This window comes from Solanum tuberosum, unplaced genomic scaffold (assembly GCF_000226075.1).
Source record: "Solanum tuberosum cultivar DM 1-3 516 R44 unplaced genomic scaffold, SolTub_3.0 scf00505, whole genome shotgun sequence".
Taxonomy (NCBI): Eukaryota; Viridiplantae; Streptophyta; class Magnoliopsida; order Solanales; family Solanaceae; genus Solanum; species Solanum tuberosum.
Window position 1 is genome coordinate 154077 of NW_006239422.1, and position 18920 is coordinate 172996.

At 30.5% G+C, this 18920-nt stretch overlaps 2 protein-coding genes across 3 annotated transcripts; one reads left to right on the plus strand and one right to left on the minus strand.

Annotated features, from left to right (window-relative positions):
• The first annotated feature begins 5926 nt into the window (after positions 1-5926).
• LOC102581946 (glucan endo-1,3-beta-glucosidase 2-like) lies at positions 5927-9886 on the plus strand. 2 transcript variants are annotated; one of them, XM_006364561.2, is made up of 4 exons: positions 5927-6205; positions 7878-9131; positions 9226-9250; positions 9400-9886. In XM_006364561.2, the coding sequence occupies exons 1-4, from the start codon at positions 6139-6141 to the stop codon at positions 9551-9553; spliced, it is 1500 nt and encodes a 499-aa protein (XP_006364623.1). In that variant the 5' UTR covers positions 5927-6138; the 3' UTR covers positions 9554-9886. The 2 variants fall into 2 exon arrangements, with proteins under 2 accessions (XP_006364623.1, NP_001275288.1); NM_001288359.1 differs by having other exon boundaries at positions 6139-6205; positions 9403-9553.
• A 4651-nt stretch (positions 9887-14537) lies between these two features.
• On the minus strand, positions 14538-17345 carry LOC102582497 (GDSL esterase/lipase At5g37690). The gene is made up of 6 exons (XM_006364563.2): positions 17022-17345; positions 16240-16367; positions 16021-16147; positions 15728-15840; positions 15348-15597; positions 14538-14895 (listed from the first exon to the last, which is right to left on the minus strand). Exons 1-6 carry the CDS (start codon positions 17257-17259, stop codon positions 14636-14638), a joined length of 1116 nt encoding a protein of 371 aa, XP_006364625.1. The 5' UTR covers positions 17260-17345; the 3' UTR covers positions 14538-14635.
• Positions 17346-18920: the final 1575 nt, after the last annotated feature.

The following is an 18920-nucleotide window of genomic DNA, read 5'->3' on the forward strand; positions in this document are numbered from 1 at the left end:
AATTACTTGTCCACTTTTTTTTTTAGTTCTTACTTGTTCATTTTGACAAATTAAGAAATGACAAAAAAATTTACCTATTATAACCTCAATTAATTATTTTGAAAAAAGTTTGAACTTCTTGAAAATCTGAAAAAAATTTAATTCATCCACTTCATAATTAATAGTGATAAAATGATAAACTCATTATATCAATTATTGTTTTTTTAATATGTGTGACAATTCAAAAGTGGCAAGTAATTAAGGACAGAGGGAGTCATATTTAGGCCAAGTTTTTTGGTGAAATTACATCATGTGTTTGGCCCCGTGTGTTATCTAAGTCTTTTAACTAGTCCAATGGAAATCTCCTCTATTGCAGCAAAAGTAAAAAAAAGGGGTACTCGCGCTGCAGCCTGCTTGCCTAAAATGAAGTTTCCAAAGAATATTTGACTATTTCAATAAAAATATGACTATCCCTAAGTTCTAAAAACTATTAAAAATACTCATAAATTTGTACTATCTATTTATAGTGAATATGTTCCTTTGAAAAAAATAGTCTTATAACACAATTTGTAACAATCAACAACAACAAAATAACAATATGCAAGAGCAATACATTAAGCGTATAGGCTCTCTTTCACTTTTCCTATAGTCCTGCAAATGATATCGCATTTCATTGTTATTTAATAAACATAGATGATTAATATGGTTGGTGAGCATGTTGTTTTTGAGATAGAGGAGTAACCTGGTTATTTATTAGTAGTAGATAGATAGATATGGTAGATAAATATTATTGGTATTTTTTATAATATATGAAAGTCTGAGGTAATTTTTTAATTTTTTAAAATTCCCAACTACTAGAACTTGGCCCAAAAACTAATGTTTTTTCAAGTATTTGGAAACTTGGGATTCTTGGCAAATATATTTGCCAAGTTATATAGCCAAACGCCACTGGCCAAGTTTTTTCCAAGTTTTCCCAAGTTTTTATTTGGGGTCAAACGGGTCCTTAATCTCTCTTTTTGGTAAGAGTTGTGAATTGGTCGGTTCAGTTCAATTTGATTTGGTATGAAGTTTATTGGTTTGACTTATGGATTATCAATTTGTAGACAGGTAAAATCGTTATAGAACCGTTAAGATATTGATTTATAGGTTATTTATTTTTCAGTTATTAATTATTTCGGTTTAACAACTAAGATTTGGCACAAAAAATAATGAAAATCACTTAAAAACAAATTGACAAACCAAATGAACTATGAACATGAGTTGACATAATGCATTTTGCTAAAAAACAAACACTATCACATTGTAGAATAACTAAAAGTTTGAGACAACCAGAAATAAAAGTATGAAACTTCTTTATATACCAAATGAATAAATATAATTATTTAATTTATCAGCGCGTTATCGATTAACCCATTAAGAAAAAACCTCAAACCGTTAAGAACTGACAACCCGATAATTAAAAAAAATCAAAATCATGAAGGAAACCACTAAACCAATAATGTTCTTCGATTCGGGTTATCAATTTTGGTTTAATTTTGAAATCATTACTTTTAGGGGTCGTTTGGTGTGAAGACAAGTTATAATGGGATGAGATTAGTTGTTTTGATATTAATTTTTAGTGAAGATTTTGTGTGTTGTATTAAAAATAATATACACCACATAATTTATAAGTATAAGTTGTTATTCCATAAGTGTAAATGATGTGAAAAAGTGATGTTTAAAAAGAATTTGAGTAAGTATTTTTGTTATTTTAACTAGTTTATCTCGGATAAATTACCGCAAAATTATTATTCCATCCAGCATCCAGAGACAGAGACAACTTATCGCTAATTATTAGTTCTAGGATAAGTTATTCCAAACTTTGTAAACAAGCAAAGAATTGAAAATTACTAAAATTTAACTTAAGATTATCTTCATTTATCCATCACACCAAACGTGTCCTTAAGGTTTTAGACTTTTAACATGTTTTATCAATTAAAAATTTAAAACGTATCTGAATTATCGTACTATATTTTTTTTGAGTATTATACATTAATTATCAATTTTTTTAAATTTATCTAAATTATCATTCTCTATATAATAAAACACATTTTGATGTTGAATTATCCAAATATTTAAACTGAATCGACAATAAGTGCGTAGAGGCTTAAAGAAGTCATATAAATCGATTCATGAAACATCTAATTTAAGAAGAAATTCCTTTTTCTATTTTCCTTTAAATCACTTTTGCATTATTTCTAATATTTTCTTCCCCTTTCTACTTCTTCATTTCTTAGATTTTCTTCTTCTTCATTTCTCTATGAACCCTAAAATGTCATCCAATTCTAAAGTTTATTAATGAATCCTGATATTCTTACCAAATTCAAAAACTAAATGATAAATTCAGGATTTGAAAGTTAGTGAGGAAAACAAAATAAAAAATAATAATAATAATAATAATATAAAAGGGAAAAAAGAGAGTTGGAACATGAAACTAAAGTTGATAATTATAATTAATTTTATTGTAGGGGCATAGGAGGCAGGGTAGGTTGGCTTAAAATGTGTATCTTATTATTGTGATATCGACTTATTTTATATTATATATATGTCACTTAGCAATTAAAAAATTCGTATACTTCTAATCAAACGACCCTTTGTTGGAGCTAATTTAGTGCGGGTTAGTTTCTTAAACATAAAAAAAAAATTAATAATTTTTTTTTCATATATATTATTTCGAAATTATTATCACCTTCCTAATCACTCAATATTCCGAACTCTCATTACTTGACCATGTCAAATGAAGTGGAAATATCTCTTGAGATTTTAATATGGTGGGTGTAGGGTTTTGACAGACATTACTAGCTAGTTAGATTTTGGATGTTTACGTAATGGTATTTAACAATCCCTCTGTTTTAATGTAATAAGTTAGAATGAATCCAGGGGCGGCTCAACGTAACTGGGGGCCTAAAGCGAAATTTTATTTGAGGCCTAAAAAAATTCATACATATTTATTTAAAAATTATTTTTCTAATTGTTTAGATGCACATTATTACTTCAACTTTTTAATAGATGATTTATTTGAGTATTTTTTAAATTTTTTAAAATTAATTTTAGGTAAGATTTTATCAATTCAATGCTGAAAAATATCCTTTTACTAAAGCAATCATTATATGAATTGTTAACATAATTCTCTAAGGAATAAGTTGACAAACTTTAAGCAAAATAAGAGTTAGAACCATAGAATCTGATTCAAGACGTTGATAACTTGATATACCTAACTTTGATTGAAAATTTAAGTAAAATAAATAAATTGCGATTTACTTTGTTCAACATTGTTCGACTAATGATTCAGATTTATGATAGAGTATTACTTTAACTTATCAAAGATTTGTAGAAAAAGAGTGAAAAAGGAGTTTTAAAATAAATAAATAATGCGAATGTCAGAAATGTAATAAGACAAAACAACGTTTTCTTGATTTCTTCTATTTGAGTGGAGTTAAGGACACACACACACACACACACATATACATATATACACTTTTTATTATAAATAATTATTATTTTTATAAAAATAAAAACACATAATTTGTTCTTGGTAAAAATTTGAGGCCTCCCAAAATTGGGGGCATAAGGCATGCGCCTTAATTTTTCTAAGCAAGAGCCACCCCTGAATGAATCGAGAGTCTATTGAATACGATCTAACTTCAACAACATCAATAATGCAATAACAATAAATCTCAAAAGTCGAGTAAACTTCAATAACAACAAAAAATTCAGTATAATCTCAAAAATAGAATTTGAAAAAGATAGAATATACGAAGACCTTATCATCTCAAGAAGGTAATAAAAATTATTTTCCATAACCCTCGACAAGAGTAAATTCTTCAAATTCTAAATTCGTTTCTAATAGTAAATAAATTTCCCATGAAAAGTTCTGACCCCTAGTCCCCTACACCTCGAAGAAGTTAACATTAGTTACATCCTACGAGAAAAAAGGAAATTTTTTTTGCAGCTACATAATTAATTGTCTTAAAATATTTTATTTAAAAGATTAAATAAATATGACCGTTGGGAACCAGCTGTATATTCTAATATTAATTTATTTTTTCTACAAAGTACAATTTTTTATTTTTTTATTTTTAACTTTGCACTGTCTATGTCTGTTTTTGGTCTTAAAGAAGTCTGATGTACTAGGACATTTACATGTCGGAAAAATGCATTGATAAACACAAACAAACAAACATGCACAACATGATAAATTTACTAGCTAGTTGTAACGGCTACCTACAAAGTGTTTTTGTTTGTTTCTATGCAAACATTTTTTTATTCATCTGAGCGTTCGATAACTGATTGGAAATGAGTTATGTAAATATTAAATTTTGTATAAGTAATATCACGTTTAGTAGTTTTGTTACAAGATAAACTCATCATGTATAAAGTTAAGGGAAAATGCTCAAATATACCATCGAATATTGAGCAAAGTTTCATCTATGACATCCGTTAAAGTTTGACTCATCCATGGTATTTTTGTTAGAGAAAAGACTCATTCATGCCATAATTTGTTAACTAACTGAAATAACATAAATGAACCAAACTTTTAATGAATGACATAGATGAACCTTTTCTCGATGTTCAATGACATATATAAACATTTTTCCTTTTTAAAAATGATATAATTAATGACGTGGTCTAATCATAATTGACCATGTGTTGAAAATGATTTTGCAAAATAAAAAATATTTTTAGTTAAAAAATAATGACATGGTTTAGCTTTTTCTCAAATGGTAATGACATAGATGGATCAAACCTTTAACGGATGAGATAAATAAGTCTTTTTTCAAAGTTTAGTGACATAAATTAAATTTATTTAATCATGCTAAATACAATTTGATATAAATATTCGACGCATGTAGGCTCTAACCTTGCATTATATTAAAAAGAATCACTTAAAATATACATAAATAATTTACTCAAAAACTAGTAAGCTATTATGTCCTTTTCTTTTTTAAGCTATGCTTGTATTTAGAACCTTATTTTTTTTTATTGTTTATTATTTGACTGGTAGGTCACACTGATTTGCCATTTCATATTGTTCCTGGAACAATAATTCTCTATGTTAATTAATAATAATAATAACATGACTTAATAGTAACTTACAAAATTTCGTTTTCAATATTCTGATATGATAAATTTTTTTTGAAGTACTGATTGTTTTGTACAGTTAATAAATTATCAATAGTACTACAACATTCAATTAATGGATATATCTAACTCCAATTCAAACTTAAAAGCATAGTAAAATAAAAATAAAAACAAAATAAAAAACAAATATACAGTATATGAAGTGATTATATGTTGGATTCCGTGGGGTCATGGTAAAATAGATAAGATATCTCTATTCTTAAGTAAAGATTTCGTATTTAAATTTTGAGTAGGAAAAGATTTACGTTAAAGAACATTTTTTTCTTAAGAAAAGTAGATTTTCAACGTAACTCATCTCCAAATGTTAACTTACAAAGTAAAGATTGTTCAAATTCATAAAAAGAAAATACTCGTCTGTCATTTTATATCTGTTATGAGATTCTTCAATATTCCCATCTTATATTCACTACTTGACATGGAATCCAATACTGATACACAATCGGGTGAGTTCTACCTTATTATTACGTAAAGAAATGAAGTTTGAGCCTCATTCAATATTCAAAAATTAGCTCAAGAGATGAATATATATTATTCAAATTTGTGTAACGAGATCACTTATTTCTTTTTCCTCTAGAGACTTTACAAAATGAACTTTACACATGAATCTGAATTACTCGAGATACAAAACAGATAAATAATTGGAAAAAAAAAAAGGAAAGATATTTCAATTTCTGACAAGACATCCATGTGATTGATACAGAAAAAAAAAATATACAAAACAACTGTACTCTCTTCTTCTTCTTCTCTATATCTTTCTACTACAAATTAAATACCTTTTCACCTCACTCTTGCCCCACTCTCTGTTTTCCTCTTTTTTTTTCTATCTGGAGATTCTGTTTTACATTTCAATATTCTCTTCTTTCCACTATATACACTTTAACTTCTTGCCCTTTGTTCAAAGATAGCATCTTTTTTCTTTCTTCTTCTCTAATCTCTTCATTTTTCTCACTCTTTTCCATTTTTCTCAAGTGGGGTTTAATGGAAACTAACAAACCTTTGCTTTTCTTGCTGTTTTTAGCAGTTTCTGCAGTTCTTGCTGATGAAGGTGAGCTATTTTTATAGTTTTTGAAATGGAAAGTGTTGTTTTAGTTGGTAATGCCTTTATTTTAATGTGATAAGATATAAAAACTTGTTCTTTATTGTGCATGTGTTGGATTCTTAAAACTTCAAGATTTTGTTCATTTCTTTCATTTTAAGAGGGGTTAGGTAAGTATTATAGTTTTTAATGGGATTTTTTAATGTTGTGTATGTAAGAGATGGAGTATAAATTAGGGATTCTTGAGAAGAGATATGGTGAGAAGGAAGAAGTTTAAAGAGTAAAGTTTCCAACTTTCCTATTCCTTTTGTCTTTTTCTGTATGTTGTTTAGTTGCTTGGTCATTTATGTGAATGACTTGACAATCTTTTTGAGAGAGGTGGGGTTTTGGCCTAAAACACAAAATCATGTACAAACCATAGAGCTGAATGTACAACTCTTTTATTAGGGTGTGTCACCTGATTTAGTGGTTAATGAAGTGGGTGAAAAATACGGGAGAGGTTCAAATATCCATAACTAGGTGAGGTCTTCCCATTTGCCTTAGTATTGATGGACAGAGTTATCCGGTACCTCTTTTGGTGCACTAGCTAGTTTGGCCACCTGGCATCAAAAGAGGGGAAAAAAGAGAAACTTTTACTACGGTGTGTCATCTGATGTAGTGGTGGTTAATGACGTGGTTGAAAACTATGTGAGGCGTTCGAATTTCCATAGACAATAAGGTGTTGGGTGAGTTCTTCCCATTTACCTAAGCATTGGTCTTCAGAGTTGCCTCGTACTTGTGTTGGTGATAGATAGCAAGTAGAAATAAAAAGATTTTACTAAGGGGTAAGGGTAAGGTCTGCGTACATCTTACCCTCCACCGACCTCTCTTGTGTTAAAGTCTAGCTTTTTCTCAAGTAAAGAGTGAATATATGTGTTAGGCAACCAAACGTTCAGATCTTTGAGATTTATAATCATGCATGCGACAAAGAACAAAGAATAGAACAAACATCTCAGATGTAAAAAAAAAGCAGGAAGAACCTGATGTACAACTAACTTCATGTGCTTTTTTATACTAGTACACATTGGCATGCTCCCTAATTACCAGCAAGTTGGCCAAGTACATGGTCCCAGCTTTCCATTCTCAAGTTATTTTCTCTTTGTTGTGATTCTGATGTGGAATATTGTGCTTCTAGTCCTCAATAATTGATGCATAAACAGCACTCGAGGTGTGGCTTAGAGGTCAATAAAATGTGTTAAAACCAAGACAAAAAGCTCTAGGTGATTTCTTCTAATTTGCCTACTTTGGTGACCAGTTATTTGGTGTCTGTGCTAATTGGAGGTATTAGGTACCATACGGAATAGTCGAGAGGTGTGCACAAGTTAGTCTGGCCACAACAGTCATAAAATACATAATATTGATGCATATTTAAATAAGTTGCTTTATTTATACCGAGTAGTTGTTATGATTAAGTTAAAAGCAAGATTTTCAAGTAGATTAATAGGTAGATGTCCAAGCTCATTTTTCTGTATCTTGTCGAACTATCATGTGGAAATATAGAATGCACTTCTTGATTCTTAACATATCGATGAATTAAATTGATTGTTGATTATTAGATGTAGGTAGATATGACCTTTTACTTGAACTTGGATATAGTGAGGGGAGAACAATATTTAGTTCAATTTTTCCGTCTTCCATACAGATGTTTTTATTGGAGTAAACATTGGAACGGAGCTCTCGGACATGCCACATCCAACTCAAGTAGTTGCACTTCTTAAAGCACAGCAAATTCGACATGTCCGCCTCTTCAATGCTGACCGCGGCATGCTCCTTGCACTTGCAAATACAGGCATTAAAGTCGCTGTTTCTGTGCCTAATGAACAGATCCTTGGTGTTGGTCAGTCAAATACCACTGCTGCTAATTGGGTTACCCAAAATGTTATCTCACATTATCCAGCTACTAACATCACAACCATATGTGTTGGTTCCGAGGTTCTATCTGCCCTTCCAAATGCTGCACCGATCCTCGTCAACGCCCTTAAGTTCATTCATTCAGCCCTTTTGGCATCGAACCTGGACAGGCAAATAAAAGTTTCAACACCTCTAGCTTCTACCATCATCCTCGACTCGTTCCCTCCGTCTCAAGCCTTCTTCAATCACACCGTGAAACCAGTATTAATACCACTGCTCAAATTCCTTCAGTCCACTAATTCTTATTTCATGCTAAATGTCTATCCTTATTATGACTACATGCAATCCAACAGTGTTATTCCGCTAGATTATGCTCTCTTCAAGCCTCTAGCTGCAAATAAAGAAGCTGTGGACTCCAACACACTTTTGCATTATACTAATGTCTTTGATGCAATGATCGATGCTGCTTACTTTGCGATGGCTGACGTCAATTTCACCAATATTCCTGTTATGGTGACTGAATCAGGCTGGCCATCAATGGGCGAATCGAACGAACCTGATGCTACTGTAGACAATGCCAACACTTACAACAGCAATCTGATAAAGCATGTGCTGAACAAAACTGGAACTCCTAAGCATCCCGGTATTGCTGTTAGTACTTACATCTATGAGTTATACAATGAAGATGCTAAGGCAGGGCCTTTGTCAGAGAAGAATTGGGGACTATTTAGCAACAACGGCACGCCAGTTTATATTCTACGGTTGACTGAATCAGGATCTCTTTTTGCAAACAATACTTCAAACCAGACTTACTGCGTTGCAAAAGAAGGGGCGGATACTAAAATGCTACAGGCTGGTTTGGATTGGGCTTGCGGAACTGGTAAGGTAAATTGTGCACCATTGATGCAGGGAGGACCGTGTTATGACCCAGATAATGTCGCTGCACATGCTACATATGCTTTTGATGCTTACTATCACATGATGGGGAAGGCCCCCGGGACTTGTGACTTCACCGGGGTGGCTACAATCACCACAACTAATCCAAGTAAGCATTTTGTCCATCTAGCCAAAATTATGTCATTTCCTTTTAACAGGATGAAACTTAAGAGACTAATTATTCTAATATTTGCATATTTCAGGTCATGGTACTTGTCTATTTTCAAGGTAACTTTCCTGTCATAATGTATTAGTTATGAAAACAAGGCGCTTTTTAAAACCTTTTAATCAACTAATCTTTATCAGTGTTTATGTCTAACGAATCACTCCACTTTAATTTCACAACTAAACTATTTTGTTGAATGTTTGTGGTGCAGCAGTACTGGCAAAAATGGAACTTTCCTAAATGGCACAGCTCCAGCTATGGATTCCACGAGCTCATCAGCCTATTCTGTCCGGTATTGTAACGCCTTTTCAACAACACTGATGATGATTCTGGGAACTCTAGGATTGAGTTTGGTTCTTTTGTAGTATGGTAATCTTCTTCATCATTATTTACCCGCGATGGATGGTTCCCATTGCACATTTTTCTTTTCCAAGAAACGAGACTAATTAGTTATCGTGGATTCCCTTTACCTTTTCGGAAAAAAGGAAGTGAGGTTACTGATCTTCAGAAGCCACATAATTTTGTACAAATCCATGGGAGGAGAGAACCTGTTTCTTTTGGCAGTGTAGGGTGAAAAATTGAACCAATTTAGAAATTCTTTATATTTGTTCTATTGGTTTTCCTTATATGATCATTGGAATACCAATTCTTATGTGATTTTCTTATATGGCCTATATAGATTCTGTTGTTGTTTTCAATTTCAAGTTTCATCCAAATTACATTAAGAGGCATGCACCCGTGTGTTGTTTGTTGCTTCAACGTCGTTTGTCCATGTTATAATGTCTATGGTTGTAGCAGCCAGAACAACCAGACTGTTTCCGTTGCTCGAGCTTGCTAAAAGTGGTGGTTCTGAGGTGGTAGTAAAGTTAGGCATGATGGCTCAAAAGATGTTACAAGGCCAAATACATGTACAAGCCCTTAAACTTGCGCGGATATCTCATTTAGACACATGAACTCAGGCTTGTTCCAATTGAACAGAATACGACTTCTGGCTTGTTCCCATATTGATTCACGAGCACGATATTGTGTTCAATTGGAACAAGTCTGAGTTCAAGTGTCTAAATGAAATTTTCCGCCAAAAAAACAATTACTTGTAAGTTGAGGTATTTTAACTAACATTAATTGGCATGAAGCTATTTTTACCAAAATGCTACTGAAATTACTCACAGGTTGCTTACAAGAATCAAAGTAACCAAATATGGTAATTGCGTTTTGTATCTAAATTAAATAATGGAAATTCTGTTTTGTGCAACTAATTATTATTAAAAGTATAAAAAGAAGTCTTGATAAGTTCTCTAGGAAAAAAAATTCACAACTAACTGGATTAATTTGCTAGAAAATATGGACATATTGTACGTGTTAAGCATCATATTATTGATTTCTTCCTTTGTTGGTGTATTTATTTTCATCGTAGAATGTTGCACTAATGGTATTGGAGCTGATGAAATAACACGAGGCACGTGTCGCGTTGTTGCTTCACCATCTTTTGTCAATGTCAACGTCTACCGTGGCAGCCAGAACAACTTGCAGGCTGCCACCGCTGCTCAAGTAGGCGGTGGAGCCGCCAAAAGTGGTGGTGCAAAAGATGTTACTATAGTTATACGTGATGGCATAAATGGTAAGGTAAATACTACTACTAGTGTTTACTCATCATCATCAACTAGCTATGTTGAGAATAATAAATGTGGTATTTGCAAAAAGGCGGTTACGTTGGAGTCCGTTTCCGTGAACGATGGTATCCGTGCTAATGATGGTGGTGGTGGTAATGTCGGAGTTGATGCAACTGGTGGTGCTAGCCATGCTAAAACAAGTAGTGGTACTAGTAGCTAAGCTAGCAAAAAAGACAATTAAAAGTGTTGTGTGTGTGTTGGGAGGGGGGCATGATATCAAACTTATATTATTACTATTGTTCTTCTGCTATCTTATTGTTCGATTTTATTATTACTTGTTATCTACTTTGCTACAATTATCATATTATTATTTATTTATTTAAATAAATGGTCTATCAAGCAACCTTTTTACCTTCATATTAGGATATCAACTTTTAAAAGAACCAAAACTTCTCTAATGAAACTTAAAAGAGACCATTTTTGTCATTTCTTGTAGTTTTGGTATTTACTTTTATGTGACCAATAGATGAAGCTAGAAACAAATGCATATTATGTAATTAAACATAAGTCAATATTATTACTATTTTATTTGAGATTGAGTGTTGTTTAGAAACTTTTGACTTCGCTACAAAATAGGGTCAATTAAGGTAATTGACAGCAACACATAACAAATTCTGGCCGCTAGTGACAACAATAAACAACATATACCAAATATAATTTCACAAGTCGAGTATACAAAACTGTATTCTAAAAAATAATTTTGGGATTCGTCTATAAATTTTAATTTTTTTTTAGTCATATATAAATTTTAATTTTTTAAAATACATTTCGATTTACACAAATGTTTTTTTTTAACTCACCATTTAGTTGTGCAGATATGGTCTTTAGCAAACCAGCTTTTGGTACAATGTTATAATTTGGTTTATGCTTGTTCATATATTGCTCAATCTTACGACATAAATATTAAGTTATCATCCGTTTGCAAATAATTGCAATAACTTATAAAAATTTAGATTGTATTTTAAAAGGTCCATACGTTGTAAGCAAAATAAATTACTAATTTTTATTTTTACCAAATGTCATTTTCTTGATGAAACTACAAATTAAGAAGTTACCTAGAAGAATCACATGCCTCTCTTGAACAAAAAGGGTATTTGCATTTTGCAGAAGGTGTAATTTACTCCAAACATTTAAAGAAAATGGAAAATAACTTATCTGAAACATTATTATAAAAAAGCAGGATCAATTCTACTCAAAACTTAACAAGAAAAAATCAATTAAAAAAAACTTGGCTAGAAAAATGGACTCTGACATCATTTTAATCTTATTATCGGAGTGCACTAATGATGGAGCTAAGGAAATTAGAGAAACCCCTAATGTTGTTGCTTCATCTTCCGAATATCAGAGGCAGATTCAAGATTTAAAGTTGACGAATTCAAAGGTTCTTAGTACTTAACTTATTATACTTTTTAAAAAAGTTATTGAAATTTTAGTAATTTTCTATCACATGTACACATACATATATCTGTTTGGTGTTGAGGATACTAATTTAGTTGAATCGATTGAATGTAGGTTCTCTAACGGTGATGGAAGATGTTACTATATAGTTAGTGATGGCATGACCCTGGTGGTGTTCATGCTAATGATGGTGCCGATGAATGATGTTAGTGGTGTTAGAATTGGCAATTGCTTAATTGCGTAGCTAGTGGTGTTGGTGATCGTAGCCATACTAATATATAGTAGCTAGAAAAAGACTTAGTAAAAGGGAGATTTTTTTTTTAGAAAAGTGGAAATTGGAATTAGTGTGGAAATAGTTTAAATGTTATGCTTCTTGAATTTCATATGATGTAGATAAACTCTTTTTTTTATAAATCATGTAGTATATAGTAGATGAAATGTAAATTAATTTAGTTTGTGAACTAAGTTCCAATTTTATGATTTCTTTTTTCTTTGCTGCTTAACATTCTTCCCTTGATATATATATATATATAAATATATATGTTCTTTGAGTTGTTGAAATAATCTCTATTTTCATGTAAGAATAAGATTATATAAACATCATCGTCTTTAGACTCCACTTGTAAATTTAAACTGCTAATGTTGTTGTTCGTTTTCAATGGTTAATAGGTATAATATTGAGCTAAACTAAACTATTCTTATCGATTATGAAATTGAGAATTACCTAGCTTATCTTTTCTTTTTCTTAGCTAACATGTCAATAATCTAATGTAAAAATTTATCAATCCGATATTTACACCACAAAATTTCAATTCCTCGATATTGCATCAACTTTACAAATTCTATTTATGCGTGTTATCCTTGCGTAGGGCCATGTTAATCTTTTCTGTATCGTTCCAATTTTATCAAATGTCTCCGAAGGAACAAAACCTTTAAATTGAAAGTGAAGGATGCTTAAGGAGTAACTCACTCTTGTTACAACTTTATAATTTGTTTATTTTTTACCTTCCGTGCTTAACTGTAATTAATTTTTGCATATATATTTTTTAATTTTTAACTATAATATAAAATTGTTGTTATAGATTAAATATTAAATGTGGATAAGTATTTAACTACCGTAATTTAAGAGATTCAGATAAATCCAAACCATAATGGGCTGAAATAAAAGCCCAAACCCATCAAAAAACCCTAGCTATGTATCCTATAAATACACAAGATCTACTATTAAAATTAATTCAATTTTTCATTTTAGATCTACTTTTTCTCTCTTCAATTTTGCTTGTAATTTTTAAAAAAAATAGCATTTACTATGATTTTCTCTGTGTTTTGATTCATAACAACTGAGAAAATACGAAAAAAAATGCTAAATTAATTTATTTTTTCGTACTTATGGACACGCAGATTTGAATATTTTTTCATGAATTTATGCGTTTTCTCGTAAGTTCAACATTTTTTTTTTGTTGATAAATTTAAGTTTTTTATTTTTGTATTTTGCTCAGTGATGATTGATTTTGCTTTAACCACACTGAAATAAAGAAGTTTGATGAAGATTTGGATAAGACCTTTTTGGATTTTTAGTTGAAGATTGTTTACTCAATTTTTTTATTTCTTTGTTTAAAGGCTTTATGAATCTTTTTGATCCAATTTATTTTGGTGTAAAAGATGAAAGCATTTTGCAGAGAAAATTAAAATTGAGTGGGGATTTATTTATTTAATTCTTCAACTTAAAAATCCTTAATTTGGTCAGTCAATTTCTTTGTTAAACTTTTTCATGTGGACAAACTTTGGCCCTGGTCTGAGAGCAAATAAATAATTTTTTGAATTTTGTTTGATTTATGTATTTTTGTTATAGTTTATTGGAATCATAAGCAAAGTTTAAATTATCAAGAAATTATATTATATAAATTGGTACACCATTAAATTGGATTAGATTAGAAATAAATAAATTTTGTATGAATTTTAGAAACTGATTGAAATAAGCATAATGTTAATAGTTTAGTGATTGTTTTGTTAGTTTGATACAACATCAAAAACGTAGTGAGATAGTTTTCGAAAGACCCTTGATCCCAATTCATAGCGTATACCCAATGCAGTTATCAATAGACTCTTGGTTTAAGCAAATCTAATAATATTAATTAAAACAAAAACTAATTGAATATCGATAATGTTGAAAGTGTAAGTTATCAATTAATAATCATCATTCATATAAGGTAAACTTTCATTTAAAATGTAATAATGTAACAATTACAAGTAGAATAAATAACAATTTTGATCCTTAGACTGACTAATCAAGTAATTTTTTGGTATACGATCTTCAAAAATTACAAAAGCAACACGAAAACAGAATTATATTTTTTTCTTGTAACGATTTTTGCTTTTTTAATCGAGATTTATCAATGTCATAAGAAACTTTCGAGGAGTTGGTGCTGGTGCTGGTGCTGGTGCGGGGCTAGATGAGGCTTGATGAAACAAAGTGGTGAAAATTTTATCTGCAAGCACTGCATTTGCTGCATCTGTTGGATGAAATGCATCCCAAAATACATACTCTCTTCTATTATTGCATAGTTTTGAATTTGGCAAACATAATCCTCCAACACTTGTGTCTACATTGCAACATGATGTATTTGATATCTTGAAACCTAAAAAAACAAAAAACAAAAATTGTATTCAAAATTGGTTATTGGACATAGAAAAGAGGAAAGATCAATAATGATTATGTCAGATATAAGTATTTTTTTCATCTTTAATTAGAAGTTTTGAGGAGGAAAATTACATAAATACACATTTTATTTTACCCAAATCTCTAAAATTCCCTACCTTTTAAAACAAATTCAAAAATCCCTTCTCCAATACATTACTCTCCTCTCGCTGATACATCTTTATCCTCCTCTGGGATACATCCCTTCTCTTTTTTGATACATTCCTCACCAATGTATCCGGATATCCTATCCCCTCTCGATTACAAAGAAACTTGCTTACACTTTGCTTTATATTGAAAGAAGTCTTTTTCCATTAACCTTTCTACTTAAGTAAGAATATAAGTTGCTTAAGCAAAAACTAGTGTATAAAAATTTGTATGATTTGAGCTTACCATAAGAAGTGGGGTTCTCAATTAAGTCAAGAACAATTGGATAAGTATCTGCAAATGATATTTGTGCATATGGTAGATGTTTATTCAAAGTGGCAATCAATTTTTCCACTTTTGAGTTGAATTCTTGTACCCATAAATTAACTTGTTTCAAACATATTCCCCTTGTGGACTTCACCCTTTGTGAAGGAATACAACCTAATGGTCCAAGTCCATGAAAAATCATCTTTCTTGCTCCAAGTTGATGAAGCCTCTAAAATTCAAGAAAATTAAAAAAAAACGTTAAGTAGTCGTTTGGTTTGAAGTATAAGAAAATTTAATCTTTAATCTTCGATTTTTTGATTTGGTGTTTAGTTTTCAGTAGTAATTTTTGTATAACTTACTGTGAATTGTTCACCTAAAGTTGAGGTTAGAAGCTCTACAAACTCATCGTGCGTGTATTGTTGCCCCGCAGCTAAGAAGGGTTGCAAGAAGTTATTGACATAGTCATTGCTACCTGAAAAGATTACAAACTTGATATCAGAGCAGTAGAAAAAAAAAACGCTTGGACTACTTAAAAATATCGTCAGGTGCATGTTAGATCTTCCAAAGATAATGTTTTATGAAGAATCTGAAACAGATGAACGTGACAGTATTTTAGGAGAGTTTGAGCAATGTAATTAATGAACAAACATACCCATTCCAATAAAATAGACAGCTTGATTAACATGTTTTTCTGCAGCCTCTTGTCCAATTTTAGCCTTGATTGCTTCTTTTGTCTTCTCAAAGCTTTTTATTTGATCATCAAATGTCATTCTTTGAATCTGTAATTATGTGCATATAACAAATTTAGTATCAATTGGAAATGAAATTAATTAGAATATTTTTTTTAAAAATAAAATGAAATGATTATTACAAAATAAAGTCCAGTGTCATTGAGAATTCCAGCTCCACCAGATGCATAATTCACTCCTTTCAAAATTGCATCATCATTTGGTGCTAAAGAAAGATATGGGGGTGGTGATTGAACCCCAAGTTTTGCAGCTGAAAATTGAAGAGGAAAAAAATATGTTAAAAACAACCCATTTTTTTAGTACCCGACAAATATCTAGTTGAAAATCCATCAAAATTTGACTCGTTGATAATGTTTGATGAATTTTTAATGAATTATGTCAGAGACGTCTCTCAGAATTTTTTAGTAATTGAGTTATGATAACATGTTGAACTCGAAATGACTCATCAAATTATCTGCGGGGTACAAATCCAAAAAAAAAGAGAGAGTAAAATAGAACATGAAGATTGTGAATTATGTAAATATGTAATGTAAAGAACTAATCTATTAATTTTCATTTTTTTATTTTAAAAAATAAAAATTAAAAGAGGTGGCGAGGTTGGCTCATGGTGTGTGTGAGTTAGGTTATGACCCGTAATTTAACCCTACTTGACACAACCTATCATGACCACTTAATTGATTCAATCCATGCTAATATATGTTATTCAGATTTATTCAAAATGCTACCTCATGCAGATCCTCTAAAACTTGTGTATTTTGGAGAATCTGACACAAGCACGAAAATATTTTTGAAAAATCAAGCAACATGCAACATAATTTAACCCAACCTGCATAATCGCAACCTGAAAATAGTAGAAAATGAATAAGTTCACTCAAGATTATGAAGCAAAGTTTATAGAAATTACATATAATATCACCAATAGTCCTTCCATTAGTAAATCTACCAGTAGCTTTTCCACCTTCATAATCAATTCCATAAAATGGGAAATTAGATTTGGCTAATGATTGCAAATAATTATTGTTCCCAACTTCAGTCAATGAGTCACCAAATACATATGTAACAACTTGTTCTTCAGCTGAATCCACACATGCAACAATCCCAATAATCAAGAATCCAACAATTACTTGACCTAAATTCGCCATTTTGAACTACTCGAAAAAGCTCGTTCTAACTTACAAAAAGTAGAGAAATTAATTTCAATTGAATGGATACTTCGAGATAGTGCTTGAGAAATGTTGCAATTGATGGTGAGAATTTATAATAAGTATGTAGTGAATTTAATTTGCATAACATTATTTTTAGTCTATGTCATGTACTTCAAGTTTAGTCATAGTAGGTGATGGATTTGATTTTTGTCTTGTTAATGGGAAAATCTCAGAATTTTGAGTGCTAAATTTAATCACAAAGTTTTTTTTTGTTTCCATCTGTCGTTCAGTATCCACATTAGATTCCGACTAAATCCGGATTCGCGATGAAAAATCTCACGTTAGAGTAAAAACACTCCCTAACAAAGATGACACCGGGCCCGAGGAAACTCGAAACCGAGACCTCTGATTAAAAATGAAAGAGTACTTACCACTCCACCACGACCCTTATTGGTTAATTAAAAAAGTTTTAGTTTGTTGGTAGTTAAGAGTTTCTTCTTAATGGTTGAAAATTTTCTTGATTTGGCCAACTGATTTTAGATAATTAAATGTATTTGTTTTTGCTTTTGATTTAGGCAGGAAGAAAAGGGTCTCAACTTGTTAGACTATAATGGTACCATCATTACATATACCAAAAAAATAATTGTACATTCACTATATTTTAAAGTTCCACTTGGCATATACACGATGCAAAAATGATGATATGGCGATGACATGTCATTCTTTGGTGTCAAAAAATTGATTTTTCGGTGATTTATATTTTATGAGTAACTGATATATAGTTTAATGACTTTATTGGTATTGAATTAGTTATGAGACTTTAATATTGTTTAAAGAGGGCATTGTTGCGAAAGTGTAGATGAGTGATAAATATAGAAGGCCTGCTTGAAAGACAATGAAAATAGTGTGGTTCTAAATACTGTCACTACATTGAGATCAACATAATGACATATTTTAATAAATCTTATTCACGTTTTTAATAAAAATAAACATTCTTCTAGAATTTTGATTTAGTTAGATGAGGTAGAAGAGAAATGAGCTAAAACCTTAGAAGAAAAATCCTATCCATATTTTCCAAGGGTTCTTGATCCATATTTTCTGGTTTATTATGCTTTTATTTTAATTTCAGGCAATGAAGATCGAATTATTGAATTGTGAAACTATCTTATCTAAAGTTTAATCGTTAGAAAAAAAAATTACTTTTATTTAATCAATTATGTCTTCAACACACTTTGTCACATGTGAGCTTAATTCTATAATTTCATGGTTGAAATATAAAAGCGTGTTTTTTCTATAATAGTGATGGCAAAAGTTGAACCATAAGACCTTTATTCATCTTATTCATTTAGATATTATGTTAAAATACGTGATCATTTCATTTAAAAACTTGAGTTTTTAAAGAATGACATACAACTATTTATTTAATTATATATATATATATATATATATATATTAATCTTCAATACAAATGTATTTTCCTTTTCTATTAATTATATAAGTAAATAATCTATTTTTTTTACCAAAGAAATAAATTAATGTAGAATTTGAAAAGTTCTAGATGATGACCAAAGAACTTAAGACATCTAATTTGAAATCTAGATTAAGTGGGGTGGGGAGTCTTTTCTTCTTATATCTTAATCCTTTTATAATGTTTGCTA